The sequence below is a fragment of the Sturnira hondurensis genome, unplaced genomic scaffold, assembly GCF_014824575.4.
Source record: "Sturnira hondurensis isolate 20B ecotype Veracruz unplaced genomic scaffold, ASM1482457v3 Scaffold0020080, whole genome shotgun sequence".
Lineage (NCBI taxonomy): Eukaryota > Metazoa > Chordata > Mammalia > Chiroptera > Phyllostomidae > Sturnira > Sturnira hondurensis.
The window spans coordinates 2,856,486-2,872,854 of NW_028092711.1; the positions used below are offsets into that span (position 1 = coordinate 2,856,486).

General features: G+C 39.3%; 1 protein-coding gene across 6 annotated transcripts in view; it reads right to left on the minus strand.

The window, feature by feature from the left end:
* NSMAF (neutral sphingomyelinase activation associated factor) overlaps positions 1 to 16,369 on the minus strand; it is a 59,434-nt gene that overhangs the window by 16,384 nt on the left and 26,681 nt on the right. For all 6 annotated transcript variants that reach the window (XM_037028588.1, XM_037028587.1, XM_037028589.1 and 3 more), the window contains 9 exons: positions 16,185 to 16,232; positions 16,028 to 16,080; positions 7,912 to 8,041; positions 6,252 to 6,323; positions 4,399 to 4,507; positions 3,261 to 3,437; positions 2,111 to 2,190; positions 1,468 to 1,558; positions 1,313 to 1,376 (listed from right to left, as the gene is read on the minus strand). In XM_037028588.1, coding sequence (XP_036884483.1) covers positions 1,313 to 1,376; positions 1,468 to 1,558; positions 2,111 to 2,190; positions 3,261 to 3,437; positions 4,399 to 4,507; positions 6,252 to 6,323; positions 7,912 to 8,041; positions 16,028 to 16,080; positions 16,185 to 16,232 — 824 coding nt within the window. The remainder of the gene's footprint in view (positions 1 to 1,312; positions 1,377 to 1,467; positions 1,559 to 2,110; positions 2,191 to 3,260; positions 3,438 to 4,398; positions 4,508 to 6,251; positions 6,324 to 7,911; positions 8,042 to 16,027; positions 16,081 to 16,184; positions 16,233 to 16,369) is intronic.

The window sequence follows — 16,369 nt, forward strand, 5'->3', positions numbered from 1 at the left end:
GAACTTTGGGACAACTTTAAATGTTCTAATATCCAAATAATAGGGGTACCAAGAGGAGAAGAGGAAGAACAAGAAATTGAGAATTTATTTGAAATAATGATGAAAGATAACTTCCCCAATTTGGCAAAGGAAATAGACTTTCAGGAAGTCCGGGAAGCACAGAGAGTCCCAAAGAGCACACACCAAGGCACATCATAATTACATTACCCAAGATGAAAGGTAAGTAGAGAATCTTAAAAGCAGGAAGTGAAAAGGAGACAGTTACCTACAAAGAAGTTCCCATAAGACTATCAGCTGATTTCTCAAAAGAAATCTTGCAGGCAAGAATGGACTGGAAAGAAGTATTCAGAGTCATGAAAGGCAAGGAACTACATCCAAGATTACTCTATCCAGCAAAACTACCATTTAGAATGGAAGTGCAGATAAAGTGCTTCCTACATAAGGTCAAGTTAAAGGAGTTCATCATCACCAAGCCCTTATTATATGAAATGTTAAAGGGGCTTATCTAAGAAAAAGATCATCAGAAATATGAAGAATAAAATGATAACAAACTTACAACTATCAACAACTGAACCTAAAAAAACAAAAACAAAAACTAAGTAAACAACTAGAACAGGAACAGAATCAGAGAAATGGAGATCACACAGAGGATTATCAGTGTGGAGTGGTAGGGGTGATGATGGGGGAAAAGATACAGGGAATAAGCAGCATAAATGGTAGGTGCGGAATAGACAGGGGGAGGTTAAAAATAGTAACCTCCTAAGAATAGGAAATAGAGAAGCCAAAGAACTTAGATGCATGACCCATGGACATGAACCAAGGTGGGGGAAATGCTGGTGGGAGAGGGGTGCAGGGTGGAGGTGGATGAAGGGGAAACAAAAGTGGGATAAATATAATAGCATAATCAGTAAAATATATTTTAAAAAAGAATTATTTAGAAAAATGAAATGTTGCAAACAGTCTAAATGTTCAACAATGGAGAAATAACTGAAATATATTTTGCCAGACATTAGGATGTGATAAAATAATTTTAAAAACACCTTGTTTTTAAAAACGTCTAATAATACAGAAAAACTTCAAGTTCTAATATGAGGCTAAAAAAGGGAGAACCAAAAAAACTGAATTTAAAATATGTTCTCACATTTATACACACACACAACTAGAAAAAGCCTGAAAGGAATAGATATAACAATTAGTGATTTTTTTTGCACATCTTTACATTTTTGGTGACATAGTTTTTTTTGAAACAAACATACTGTGCACATATAATTAGAAAGTTTAAAAAATAGTAGGTAAGGCATTTATGTCAAACCTGTTGAACATTCTATCTGCATTATCAAATCTTCCGTTCTGTAGGCACAGCATATGCTCTGGGGCTAGGGGGGAAAAATCAGAGCTCTGAGATGCAGGTTCACTGAAGAGTCCACGTGTAATAACACCGACCTGGGTAACGATAGAGAACCTTACCAATCCTGACGAGATAAAACAGCACGTAACCCGGGGAGGAGTAGTGACTGCCGTACATGAATTTTGGTTCTGCCATCTCCTGGTAGCGTGTCTACAATATGGGGGAAACAAATAACCACTAAGTGCCAGCATGAAAATACCTGACTTAAACAGAACCACTGACTTAAGTAGTGAAAGCCTAAAAGAAATCATGGCATGCATACATTATACCCCTTAATTTCTTTCTCAAATAAGAAAAAGGAAAGAAAGAAAGAAGGGGAAAAATCTGTGAATAAACATGCCACTCCTGTGATAAGTATTTTGGTTTTCTTGGCACAGTGGTAACAATGTTGGGGCTGAACTGAAATAGGGATTTTAGTCTCTGTTGCAATTTACCAGAGAGTGCCTTTGTGAAAATAAGTGAATAAGCTCGTAATCAGATCAGCTCCCTACTTCCTGAATTGTAGGCAAAACTGCAAATGGTGAGCAGCTAAATTCACGGGGCAAGGCAACAGGCAGAGGGGTAGGGGAGTAAGAAAAAGCAATATGGTCACTCTGGACCTATTTCCCCCTAAGTCTTGATTAAATGAGTTCCAGTTACTATAAAAACACAGGCATGGCTTAGGAACTGCCTTACAGACCAAGAACCCTTACAGCCACGCACCAGCAGTCTCTCCAGACGCTCCTTATTTAGGGCTCCGACTGGCTTACTAAGGTCCCGGAAGGTTTCTGGGTTTGACAAATCTATATAAATAAATACATTTTAAAAATTAATTAAGTAGAACAAATAAAGCAAGCAAGCTTTCACTTAAAAACATTACCTCCCTGAACTGATTCACATGCATACATTTATTTCCACAAAATAAATATTTTTGAAAAACTGAGACAGATCCATTAGAATTACAGTATTTCTGACATTTATATGGCTATAAACACAAGAACTTCTGAGTCTTAACTTAGTAGCAGCCATTGAAGAATAATTTGAAAACATCAAGAATACGGATTTTTTAAAAGTCCTACTGACAAAATAATATATTCCAAGTAAAATAACAAAGGAACCCACATATTTTAAAAGTCATTTTTCTTCTATTAAAATTTATGTTTTAGGTTGGAATTAGAGTGAATATATTATTCTGTAATAATAGCATAATTTGAGAAGTAGGGACTTGAATATTATCAGAGAAATAAATGATTAGATTTCTAGAAAATCTGTTATCTCTCTCAATTACAAGGGTTCCATAAGTGAACTGTCAAAAGTAATTTATGGCTCACAATATATAATTTAAAATTACAAAATAAAGTCATAGTACAATCACTATTTTTGTTAAAATAATTTGAGAGAAGTATTTATAACACAAAGTTAAAAATGTTTACCTCTCAGTAATGTAATTTTGATGATTTTTATTTACTTTTTAAAATGTATCAGTTGATTCTCAATGCCCTATAGTGAATAGTTATTAGTTTGGTAATCACATTTTTAACATAAATTTAAAAACAGGATAATCTGAGACAATTTCCAAAGTGAGAAACTACAGTGTTTCAAAACTTGGTACTTCTGGATAGTAATGATAATATAGCTTCAAATTATATGCATATTATCCAGGCATGTCTTTAAGAAGTATGTGAGAACTTTGTCTGGATCAAAAAAAATTAAGAGGCAGTGTAGAAAACACATCTAATTTTTGTAACACTTATTCAGTGTCTTGAAATGAAAGCTGGCAACTTTTACTAACAAAGTCAACACGGGACCTGTCCGAAGATCACATCGTAACTCTACAACAGTGTTTTCCTGCCCATTAGCCTGGGTCACTCACCCAGCTCTGGACTGGAGTAGTCGCTGAGCACCCACGGGAACACCGGGTACTGGGACAGGTCGTTGCAGCTGCGGTCGGCCAGGTTGTTGAGGTGCAGCAGGTACTGGTAGTTGGAGAGATGGCCCCGCTGCCACTGCAGCATGTAGCTCTCTGCCGTGCGCTCCGCCACGTGGTGCTCTAAGGGGACCAGACCTGCGCTTACTCAGGCGTTACGCAAAACTGAAGAGCTCAGCGTGAGAAGAAAAACACAAAAACTCGAAACCTACTGTAAAGTAAGATATATTCCTTATTGAAAATAAACTATTTTCAATAAGCTAAACAATAGCTTATTGAAAATAAATTTCATTCCTAAGAGAAAAAATTTCACCCCTAAGGGAGTATTTCACTATATATCTCGTAAATGCACACTATATATCTTCACTGCACACTAGAACAGCAAATAAAATTAAGATAGTATTAATATAATCTCCAAATCTAATTTTTAAAATCATTCTATTCTAGTCATCTGGCAAATTTATAAACAAGAATTAAATCATTCAGCCATAAAACAATATATTAATGTTTGAAAAGAAAATACAGGTGTTTTCCCTAATAAAGGTAGGCAAATTCACATGAAAGACTGAGGAAACATTAATTAAAAACAAATGCAGCCCCATGGGTATTAGTTTGAGCCAAGAGGTTCACGTGTTCCTTTTGCATTTTTTTCTAGCTTCACAATTAAGACCACAATTAATGATCACAAATGACTGGCTAACTCAGTGTCTCACATTAAGAAACTGAACCATGGTTTTCACAAACTAATACAAGTTATGATTGGACATAAAAATAATTAGGTGGAGTCCTCATAATCCATCCAACTTGTATGTTGTTAAGATAAAAAATAAATAAATGTTTATCGAGAGTTTTTAAAATGTACAATTGAAGTGAACTATTACCAAAATTCATTTATTGTTCCCTTAGTTTTTATAATGCTATCTTGCGAACTATAGTTACTAATAACAAAATAAGAAATAAGTAGAAACACAGAGGTGATTCTAGATATAACATTTTTCTTTTTTCTTCTCTTATTTCCTATCCCAGTTACTTAGGAGCTGGCTGCCTTCCTATGAATAGATACAAGGAAAGGTGAGCACCAGACCTAGATATGTGGCGATATAAAAATAGAGGTCATCCCTATCTTGAGGGTCATAGAACTTCAGGTAGATGTCCGAACACAGATCATCTTCTGTGCAAAACACTTCCAAGCCCTATAAATTCAGAAAGAAATGAATAAAACAAATAGCACTTTATTAATATTGTAGTTGCTACATAACCTATAATTCCCAAAACCTTCTAACCAAACATCTACATTTTTTACTTGTAGGTTTTGTATTCATATTCTCCAGCTATAAATTTGATTCAATGGTGCATATACAAATAAATATGTATAAATTTCCTGAGAACAAGACTTGTATCTCTAAATTTTATAAAATCCCTTTTGGTATTAAATATTTTTATTGACAAAATCCTTTATGAATTTTGATTTTGGAATTTAAAACTGGCTGATCTATGTCCTCACATATCTTCTTCAAATAGAAATGTTTATCTTTCTTTTATAACCTGTTATGTCAATCTAACAAACTAGTAACACTATAACTAATAACTTGCAATTATTCTTAAGAAAACTATGAGTTTTGTGATTTGCGTGTTGATAAGGCTCAGATAGGACAGGAATAGGCACAGAAATGACAAAAGCAGAGCTGTCCTTGGTTCAAATACAGGCTTTTCCCCATTTACTAGTTAAGCTAAGGAACAGAGGAAATGAACTCTTAGAATCTCAATTTTTTTAAAGATTTTATTTATTTATTTTTAGAGAAAAGGGGAGGGAGGGAGAAATAGAGGGAGAGAAACATCAATGATGTTCAAGAGATAACATCAATCTGTTGCCTCTTACATGCCCTATTGCTGGGGACCTGGCCTGTAACCCACGCATGTGCCCTGACTGGGAATTGAACCCGCAACCTTTCGGTTTGCAGACTGGTACACAATTTACTAAGCCACACCAGCCAGGGCAGAATCTCAATTTCTTTATAAAATAGGACATCATCTACCTCATAGGGATTGTCATGATAACAAAATATTGTGCACAAATTGCCCAGGACGCAAAAGATACTTAATGTCAATTTCTTTTTTTTAACTGTATCTCTACACCCGATGGTGATTTTTAATAATATGGTTCCATAATCTTCTATTAGCACTAGAAATGAAGAGTAGCCTTTTAAGTTAAATAGGTAGAAAAACAGGTAAATTTCATATATTTGAAACTAAAATGAGGTGCTTAAAATTCCACAGTGCTTTTGTAATGCTACCAGGTTACTGGTTCATCTTCAAAGGAGAACAAATGGGTTTCTATTGATGTCAAGTTAAAACACCCTGGAATCACACCTTACAGGGATTGGTTTCCAAGGTCAGCATGTAAGGCTAACAGGTTTGTTTAGGGGAATGGTGGGAGGAATTGTCCACATGATTTAATTGGTTACTTTATTCATTTCTCTCACTTACCGACCTGAAGGTTAAATTAATATAAGCTAACTGTGAAGAGTTAATTTTGTGCTAGCTCCCCATTCTTACTCTGAGACCCAGCTGCTGTGAGCAGATGGTGGCGAGCCACCAGGCTGATGGTTCTGCACACATTATCACTGCACAAACCTGGCACCTCTGAGGACACAGGAGTGGGGAACGCAACACAGTGCTCCCTCCTCTTCTTGCTCTCGGAGCCAAAAACATTTGCACAACCTACTGCTTATGGAGAGAAAGGGGCTATTCCTTTATGAATTTCTAGCTCCTTCAAAAGAAAGAGCCGCAAGACTCGGAGTGCACTTGCTTACAATGCAACACACACTTTCTGACAGGCCATGGGTGTTTACAAGCTAATAAACCCCTGGGTTAACTGAAAACAGGACGATCATTCACCTAGAACTCCCATTCCACCGGCATTCCACTGGAACTCACCAAAGGCATGAGGCCGTGCCTCCGTTTGTAAATGCGGCGGACGTCGTGGAGTGTTATCTGGACCACAGGTTTCTGTAAAATAAAACCACAGTCTCACATGCCAATATCTTGACCCAATTAAAAGTTGATCTTTAGTATTAGAAAGCAGAAAAATGACCAAATCTTGCATTCGCATCATGTTACAAAGTGAACAGCTGGAAAGGAAGACCTTAAACAAGGCGTATCTGGGTTTCACAGATACGTGAACCGTATCGGCCCTTTTTCACTTTATGATCTCGGACAAGTCTCCCTACCTCCATTGGTACCAATAAAAAATATGGTAACACATTCATCTTTCAGGTTAAGGCAAGGCTGTTAAGTGATATGGGATATTAATTGGTATAGATAACGTCTCAGGAATTTCCCTAATTTTATAGAGCAATGGTTTGCTTAGTACTGACTCACCTTTTTTTAGAATCCTGTCTTTTGTGTCCTTAATAACTATAGTGTAGTATAAAGCAGGGCCTCTAATCTTTTCCTTTATGAGGAGGGCAATTTTCTTGCCTCTCTAGAACCTTAAAACGTTAGCAGGAGGAACGAGGTTAGAAAAGGCAATGAGATTGGCTAAAAGGTGACAAGTTCATTCCTCTTTCTGAGTGGAAGGGATTGATGCCCATACTATGAATCCTGAAGCGATGGCACATACTGAAATATTTTTCCAAAGGTTTCTGGCCCCAAGTTATAGTAACAGTAACGGTCAAGCCAATTTATTACACCACTAGAGAATGCCCATCAGCAATGTCCATTGCTTCTGTTGGAGGGTTTGGTGAGTGTGCCCCACCACCTGGTGGACAGAATTTACTATAGCATCATTTTTCACTTAACAAAAGTTGAGAAGTTTCAGTGGCATACAATGAGTGACCAGCCTGGAGAATTTCCAAGGTGTAGCCTTCTATGGCAAAAAACACTCCTGTTCTTTAAGCTGCCTGCCAATGGCACCATCAGATTGGATCAGGATATCTGTCCTTTTAATGAACCACTTCCAAATGGAGCCAGATCTAGACAAACCACACATCTTCACACGATTTAGTGTAGGTATCCGAGTTCATCTTTACTGCCACTGGCTCCTCCATCACAGTCGGAGCACGGCAGCTGCCCGACTGCAGCATCTCTGTCTGCACACACCTCTGCACTAGCTGGGCGAGGACCCCTTCAAACTGCTTCTTTGGGGAAGATGCAGATCTGATTTTGCTAGTAATAAAGGAAAAGCAACTACCAACATAGGCGTAGGCACACACAGATATACATAAAACATTCCTTTCTTCTTAATCTTAGTATATTCCATTTGTCTGTCTCAGCGGTATCTCCAAATAGAAAGATATACAACACTCATGACCCTTTACTAATAAAATCGGGAGGCACGGGGTTTCTTTTCACAACACCGAGAACAAGTGGCCCCCAAATGAAAACTGATCAGGAAAAGGCAAACTCGGATTCCTTAGGCTTACACAGGGAGACTGTTAAAGACACGGGTGATGGAGGGGATGGGGGAGGGAATTTTTGGTCCTCTCTAAAAACAAGATCACTGGGCGTGCAGTCAGGTTCACAGGGCAGAGAGCACAGATGAACACCTGGCCAGTGCTGAAGGAGCTCTCCATCCGACCCCGTAGTCATCACTTACCGGGTACCCATTGAGGGGCTGAAAGTACAGGTTCGTGTCAGTAATGCACACGTGTCCAGGATTTGTCACCAGAGGGGTCACCATTTCTGCCTTGCATTCCATGTGCAGCTTTTCAGAAACATTTTGGAATCTGATGATTTTCAGCAAAAGTGAAAAGAAAAACCAAAAAACAGAAATTGATCTACTTTCTGGTTTACCTTTCAGAGAGTTACAGTGTGGTTTTACATAAAATTTGTCTAAACAATGATTTAATACAAAATAAATGGTAATATAAACTGGTTGCTTAAATAAAACTGACAGTCTTTCAAATGGTATCATGAAAATTTAATTTTTTAAAAACAGATGAGGTCATGTATTATGGAAGCCAAATGATCAGTGAATGATAGATCAGTGAAGCCAAATGATCCCTTAGCTCAACTCTTATTTCTTCCAAAATAAACTGACATTGAAACCATTCTTAAATTAACAACATTTTCATTTTTGTGTCATCAAGGCCCACTTTTATAGTCACACAGGCCGTTTTTGCATGGGTCGCATTTATTCCACAGTACACTTCATAAGGCTACAAATACATAACTACAGTCCCTTGAATGTCAGTTCCCAAAGTACAGCTGACCCACAAGCAACACAGTCTACTGTGCAGGTCCGTTTACATGAGGATTTTTTCAGTAAACACTGTAAATGTAGTTTCTCTTGTGATTTTCTTAATAGCATTTCCTTTCTCTAGCTTACTTTATTGTAAGAATGTACTATATACTACATACAACATACAAAGTGTGTGTCAGCTGACTTTGTTATCAGGAAGGCCACCAGCAGCTATTAGCAGTTAAGCTCTGGGGGAGTCAAAGTTACATGTGGGTGTTTGGCTGCGCAGGGGACTGTCACCCTGAACTCCCACATTCTTCAAGTGTCAGCTGTATGTCCCTTTGTGGATGTCCTGCAGTAAAGCGAATCCGAGAGGATTTCTCTACCACCTCCTCATAAATTATTCTAACAGTCAAAAAGTCCATGGTCTTCTTGCTTTACTAATGAAAAAGAGTTTAGAGGGAAAACAAAGAAATAATCAATGTTTTGTTTTCCTTCTAAGATTATTTATTTATTTATTTATCTTTAGAGGGGAAGGAGAGAGGGAGAGAAACATCAATGTATGGTTGCCTTTCGTGTGTTCCCTGCTGGGAGTTGGCCTGCAGGGAACTGGCCTGCAACCCAGGCATGTGCCCTGACTGGGAATTGAACCACAATCCTCTGGTTCACAGGCCTGTGCTCAATCCACTGAGCTACGCCAGCCAGGGCATAATCAATGTTTTTAAACAGGCAATTACTTAGTAGTTAAATAAGTGGGCTAAAAATAAAAATAAGCATAAAAATCTCCTTCATAAGTAACAAGACGAAAGGACACCGCGTCATCTTCCTCTCCCAGCGAGGGGGTAAAGCAGCCCTCATCACTCACACTAATGACGAATCCCAGCCAGGTAAACTACGCAATCCTCATTATTTTTAAAAAACCACGGGACTTCTGTCAAGATGGAGGCGTAGGTGGAAACACTGTGCCTTCTCCCACGACCAAGTCTGAATACAACAAAGGTTTAGTAAACAAAGACGCAGCCAAAGAACAGAAAATTGAACTATACCGAAGTCCCGACAACAACAAACCCTTCAACCCGACAGGTAAGAGGGGCAGAGCCAGCAGCGGAGCACGGTCAGGCAGGAAAGATCCCCCGACCCCAGGCACCCAGGAAGCCAGGGTAGCATCAGGTGGACCCAGTGAGGGTGCGGGGTGGCAGGCTGACCGAGGTCACACTTTCGCACGCAGATAAACCAGCAGAGGAGTGAGCAGTGGGACAGACTGTGCAGGCCCCAGTGGCGGACCCAGTGAGGGCGCAAGGCGGTGGGCTGACTGGGGTCTCACATTTGCGCATAGTGGGACAGACCTTGCGGCCCCAGCGGCAGGAGGCAGCAGAGGGGACTGTCATTGCTTTCCTTTGACCCCGCCCCCACATATAGCACCACAAACCAGCAACTTGGGTTGCCTCTCCCTGGTGAACACCTAGGGCTCCACACCTCATAGGTAACAGGCATGAACAGTCCAAAATATGGCTCAAGAAGAACTCAAAGTCCCAGAGCCGATAACTCTAAGCAACCAAGACATAGCCAACCTCTCAGACGCACAGTTCAAAACACTGGTGATCAGGATAGTCATAGAACTGGTTGATTTTAGTCACAAATTAGAGGAACATATGAAGGCTAAACTAATTGAAATAAAGGGAAATGCACAGGAAACCAACAGTGATGGAAAGGAAACTGGGACTCAAATCAAGGGTGTGGACCAGAAGGAAGGAAGAAATGACCAAACAGAAAAATGTGAAGTTACAAGAATTCAAAAAAAATGAGGAGAGGCGTAGGAACCTCCAGGACATCTTTAAACGTTCCAACATCCAAATTATAGGGGTACCAGAAGGGGAAAAGAAACAGCCATGAGTGGAACACTTATTTGAACAAATAATAAAGGAGAACTTCCCCAGTCTGGCAAAGGCAATAGACTCCCAGGAAATCCAGGAAGCTCAGAGAGTGCCAAAGAAGTTGGACCCAAAGAGGAATACACTAAGGGACATCATCATTACATTAGCCAAGATAAAAATGAAGGAGAGAATCCTAGAAGCAGCAAGAGATAAGGGAATAGTCACCTACAAAGGAGTACCCATCAGATTGTCAGTGGATTTCTCAAAAGAGACCTTACAGGCAAGAAGGGGCTGGAAAGAAGTATTCCAAGTCATGAAATCCAAAGACCTACAGCCAAGATTGCTTTATCCAGCAAGGCTTTCATTTAGAATGGAAGGGCAGATAAAGTGCTTCTCAGATAAGGTCAAGTTCAAGGAGTTCATCATCACCAAGCCCTTATTATATGAAATGTTAAAAGGACTTATCTAAGAGAAAGAAGATAAAAAATATGAACAGTGAAAGGACAGCAAACTCACAGTTATTAACAACCACACCTAAAACAAAAGCAAACCAAGAGGACAGCTAGATCAGGAGTGGAACCATAGAAATGAAGAACACATGGAGGGTTAGCAACAGGGGGGTGGGAGGAGGAGAAGGAGGGAGAAGGTACAGAAAATAGCATAGACAGTAGGTAGAAAATAGATAGGGGAGGGCAAGAATAGTAGGGGAAATATAGAATCTAAAGAACTTGAGACACGTGGTCATAAACTAAAAGGGGGGAATGGTGGGGGAGCTGGTGTGCAGGGTGGAGGGGAATGAAGGGGGGAATAGAACAACTGTAATGGTATACTCAATAAAATATATTTTTTAAAATCCCTACCAGAAACGTGAAGATGCAAAGAAACCAGAGTGAAGGGGCCAACAGCTGAGTGGGTGGAGGAGGAGCAATCTGTTGCTGCAGGGCCCAAGGGCTGAAGGGTGAAGAGAGGCATCTCAGAGAAGCAGAAAGCTAGACCGGGACCGGACAGCAGATACGCAAAAATGTCAAAACCAGAGTAAGCTGAAGGAAGGAAATCATGAGTGGAAATCAATTTTATGTAAAACTAAAAAATAGAGAAAAATCAATGGAGCCAAAAAGTTGGTTCTTTGAAAAGGGTAATAATATTGGCGACCCCCTGGCAACAGCAAAGGCTGACAACTACACAAAGATGCGCAGAGCGGCCCCTCCCACGAGCTCTGATGCACACAGCCTTCACAGACTGTTGGCCAAACGCCCCCAACCACACGGGAAAAGGGTACCAAACACAGAGTGATGAAGTTGGGTGTATCCCATGAATATAAGTTTGGCTTAATATTGGAACTCAATACAATTCACATTAGCAACAGAATAAAGAAAAAAATGATCATCTCAATAAATGCAGGAAAATTAGTTAATAAAATTCTAAGCCTGTTATCAAAAATGCTTTCAGTAAACCAGGAATAAAAAGGAACTTGCTCATTGTGAAAAAAAAAGGCATCTATAAAAACGCTACTGCTAACATCATGTAATGGTGAAACATTAAACCCCTTTCTATCATCGCAAGAACAACGCGAGTGTCTACTCTCACCACATCTGTTACTGACACAGTGCAATGAGGCTGGGAGAAGGAGTAAAAGCCATAAGGATTCCCGTGCAACTACCATTATTCATGGATTAAATGACTACGTACACAGAAAACTCAATGGAATCCACAAAAAACCCACTAAGGACTAATGAGTGAATCTGGAAACCATAAGATACAAGGTCGATGTAAAAAGAAACCCAACTGTGTATCTATATTCCAGTAACAAATAGTTGAAAAATAAAATTTCAACAACATCCCAAACATCACAAATCCAGGAACACACCCAACAAAAGGTAGCAGCAGCATCTCACTAACCAGGGCCCAGTGGGGGAACCCAGGGAGGGCGAGAGAACTGTGCTAGGTTTACACCTTTCCCTTAAATCTGAAGTCAATCCAAGGTAGACTATTGTAAAGAGGGCATCTTGGCACAGATGGGGACACTTGAATATGGAACTATAAATTACATGGCATTCTATAAAATCACTACCACTGGGGTGCTCTAATTGCATGGAGGAATGTCAGAAGTACCCTTGGAACAGACACCTGGTGAAGAAGTTGTGAGTGAAGAGTCATGATGCCTGGCAACGTGATTTCAAACGGTCCTGAAAAATTATGCTCACGTATGTTGTTATTGTATATATGCAACACAAACACATATACATATTAACTGTGTATACATGCATACAACACATATACATATATAGACATACATACATCAGGCATATATATATATACACACACACACAGAGCAAGCGACTTAGAATACAAACATGTAAAAACTAAGACAACTTTGGCAAAATATTAATAAATTAATACCTGGTGATTAAGAGTATCTGTGATCATAATATTAGTCTTTCAACTTGCAAGGATTTAAACTTTTCAAAATGGACAGTAGGAAAAAATACAGTTATCCTTTATTTCTTCAATAAAAATATTTCCTCAGAAATATGATAAAAGCTTGTATTTTTCAGCAAAACTTTTACCTTCTTTCTTTTAAAGGAAGTATACAATACTGGAATATCTAATTTTATACTGTAAAAATTTCTTACCCAAATTCTTCAGTCTGACATTTAAAAGACTGGATAAATTAAAACTTTCACAGTGAACGATTTTTTAAAGTAATGTTATGCTGAAGCCTGGGACTGAAGTCTAAACTGCTACTGAGAAAATGTAGGGGGTGGCTAGTGGGTGGAGAGATGGAGCCAACGGGAAAAAGGACTCGTGGACATGGACAACAGGGTGGTGATGGTGGGGAGTGCGTGGAGGTGGAAGAGGGTATAGTGGGGATAACCGGTAACGGAAAAAATACAATAAAAAAGTGATAAGCACAGCAAAGGAAAAAAACATGTACTTTAAGTAGGTCAAAGAAGTAGTTCTTTTTACCCCTTTTCCTTTCTAAAATGGAAGCTATTCTCCAGGGCAATCTACTTGCCTAATATGTCCTACAAGTATAAAAATGAAAATGAGTGCCATACAGGCGAAACAGAAAAAGAAGCAAACATAAACACAGAAAACATCATTGGCCAGATGGCTTTACGGGCAAGCTTTAACAGTCACAAATCTCACAAAAACGGCGATAAAACAGAATATTACAAATTCATCTCATTTATAAACATAAGTTTCTAGCAAAAACCTAGCACATAATAATCTATAAACGAATCTATTCAACCAATACTTTCTACTTTCACCTAAGCTGAAATGATTACAAATGCAAAAATCTAAAATAAAAATGTTATCTGGTGAACAGACTACAATAATTCATACATAAGATTCTGTACATATTAAAGAACCTACATATAAAGTTAATGAAATTGATCACAAAGTTTAGCAGGGCTGCTGAAAACAAAATGAATACAAAAGCATCTACTGCATTTTTTAAATAAACAATGAATAGAAAATAAAAATTTTCAGGATAGAATTTATTACACCATCAAAAATATAAAGTACTTGGAATACATCTAGCACAAAAAAGAACTGTAAGGCAAAAATCACAAGGAAGACATTACAGAAGAGACATAAGTAAATGGAGACATTCGTTACAGTTACAGTCAAGATCTTAGCAGGCTTTCTGCTATGGACCTTAACAAGCTGATTCTAAATTTATCTAGCAGTGCACAAGACTGACAACAGCGAGGACACAGTTAAAAAGGAAGTAAGGCGTGGGGCCCTGCACTACCACGTCAAGGACAGTAATTATAAAGCTACAGTAATTAATACTGTAGTACTGCGGATGAAGGTGTGAGCCAATAACCAAATCCACTTAATATCAGGAAATTTACTTAAGGTAAGAAACAAATACGAGCACAGGTTCATATTAAAATGTAATTGTTTTCAAGTCTTGGCTTATGTAAATAGCACTGCTATGAACATAGATAGGGATGCATAAATTCTTTTGAATTGATGTTTTGGGGTTCTTAGGGTATAATCCCAGTCGTGGAATCACTGGGTCAAAAAGGTAGTTCCATTTTTAATTTTGTGAGGAAACTTCATACTAGTGGCTGCACCGTCTGCAGTCCCACCGGCAGTGCACTAGGGTTCCCTTTTCTTCACATCCTCACCAGCACTTGTTGTTTGTTGATTTATTAATGATAGCTGTTTTGGCAGGTGTGAAGTGGTATCTCACTGTGGTTTTAATTTGCATCTCTCTGCTGGCTAGTGGTGTTGAGCATCTTTTCATATGTCCATGGGCCATCTGTATGTCTGTCCTCCTTGGAGCAGTGCCTATTCAAATCCTTTGCCCTCTAGATGAGTGGGTAAAAACAAAACTGTGGTGCATTTACACACTGGTATATTATACAGCAAAAAAAAAAAAAGAAGAAGAAGAAATTCCTGCCTTTTGCAACAGCATGGATGGAACTGGAGACTATCGTGCTAAGTGAAATAAGTCGGCTGGTAAAAGACAAGTACCATACGCCCTCATCTATAAGGGGAATCTAATGAATAAAATAAACTGATGACCAAAACAGAACTAGAGGCAGGGGATCACAGAATAGACTGACAGCTGGAAGAGGGGAGGGGAGAGGTGGGCACTGATTGAAAGAAGGTGAAGGGATTCATCAAAGAACATGTATAAGGACCCACGGACAAAGACAATAGTGCGGCCACTGACTATGGGGGGTGGGGCAAGCTGGGTGGAGGGGAATAAAGGGTGAAAAATTGGACAAATGTAATAGCATAAACAATAAAAAACTAAAAAATAAAGTAAAACTGTTTTCAGACAATATACTGTATTCTTAGAAAAGCTAAGAAAATAAAAAAAACATATTAGACCAGTAAAAATATAGTGTCTTGGTGCCTATAGGGTACCTCAGAAAGGTGATTTGCTATCACAATTTGAAGGGTCAGGAAAGACTTCCCAGAAAAGCTGACAGCTAAGCTGAAATCAGAAGAATCTGGAAGAGCAAGCCAGGTGCAAAAGAGGAAGGAGGCTGAGTGCTCTCAGCAGAGCGAGCAAGTACTGAGGCCCAGAGGTGAGGGACCGTGTGGCACACTCAGGAACCGCGTGTAACGCAGAGCGGGAGCGCAGGTTTCAAGAGCAATCAGTGACTCGAAATAGTGGACAAGGACTGGACCGTAAGTGATTGTGTGCCCAGTAAGGTTAAGATGTTACACTGAAGGCAATGGGAAGTCTTAAAGAGTTTAAACAGACTGTGACACAATTAAATAACTTCTGTAGAAAGAACATACTTTAAAACCACAATAGATACAGGGGGAAAAAAGGACTAGCGAAGGAAAGACTGCAGTTAGGCAGACAAGCTGAAAGCTGTCACTGTGGTCTGAGTGGGAGGTGACAGTGGCCTGGACTGAGGAGGTAACGATGTGAGAAGATAGAAGCCGGCAGTGTGGACAGACCTGAGGGCATCGGTCCGCAGGCCTGCCTGCCAGGCGCCAGGGCCGTGAAGAGTGGAGGAAGCCCCCGACCCTGCTCCTGTCCTCCGCAGGCGTGGCGGTTCTTTAAGAGAAGCAGGTCTGGGGCAGGCGGGGGGTAACCTCAGGCCTAGACATGCTGAGTGAGGCCAACAGAAGGTGTCTGCGGCCTTCACAACCGGTAAACAAAACCATTGAAAACTTACCTGTTTTTGTCAAACGATGTTCTAGCCAAACGTGATTGCAAAATAGCTGTTATCTATTAAAACAGAACCAGTTTAAAAGGACGGATATAAGTATTTATAAGTAAAAATCAATACAAGTTAATTTATAATGAAGATACAGATCTTTGGAAACTCTTACCATAGCAGTTTGGTCCCCTAGTTTGTCAAGGCAGGATGCTCTGTGAAGCTACAACATTATAAATATACATGGATTTATTTTTCTCTCAGATGATATGAAGATACTTCCTTAGAAGCAGTGAAAAGCAGCAATCATTCTGTTACTTAGTAACAGTTAAGATCGCTTCTGATAATATGTACGGCTTC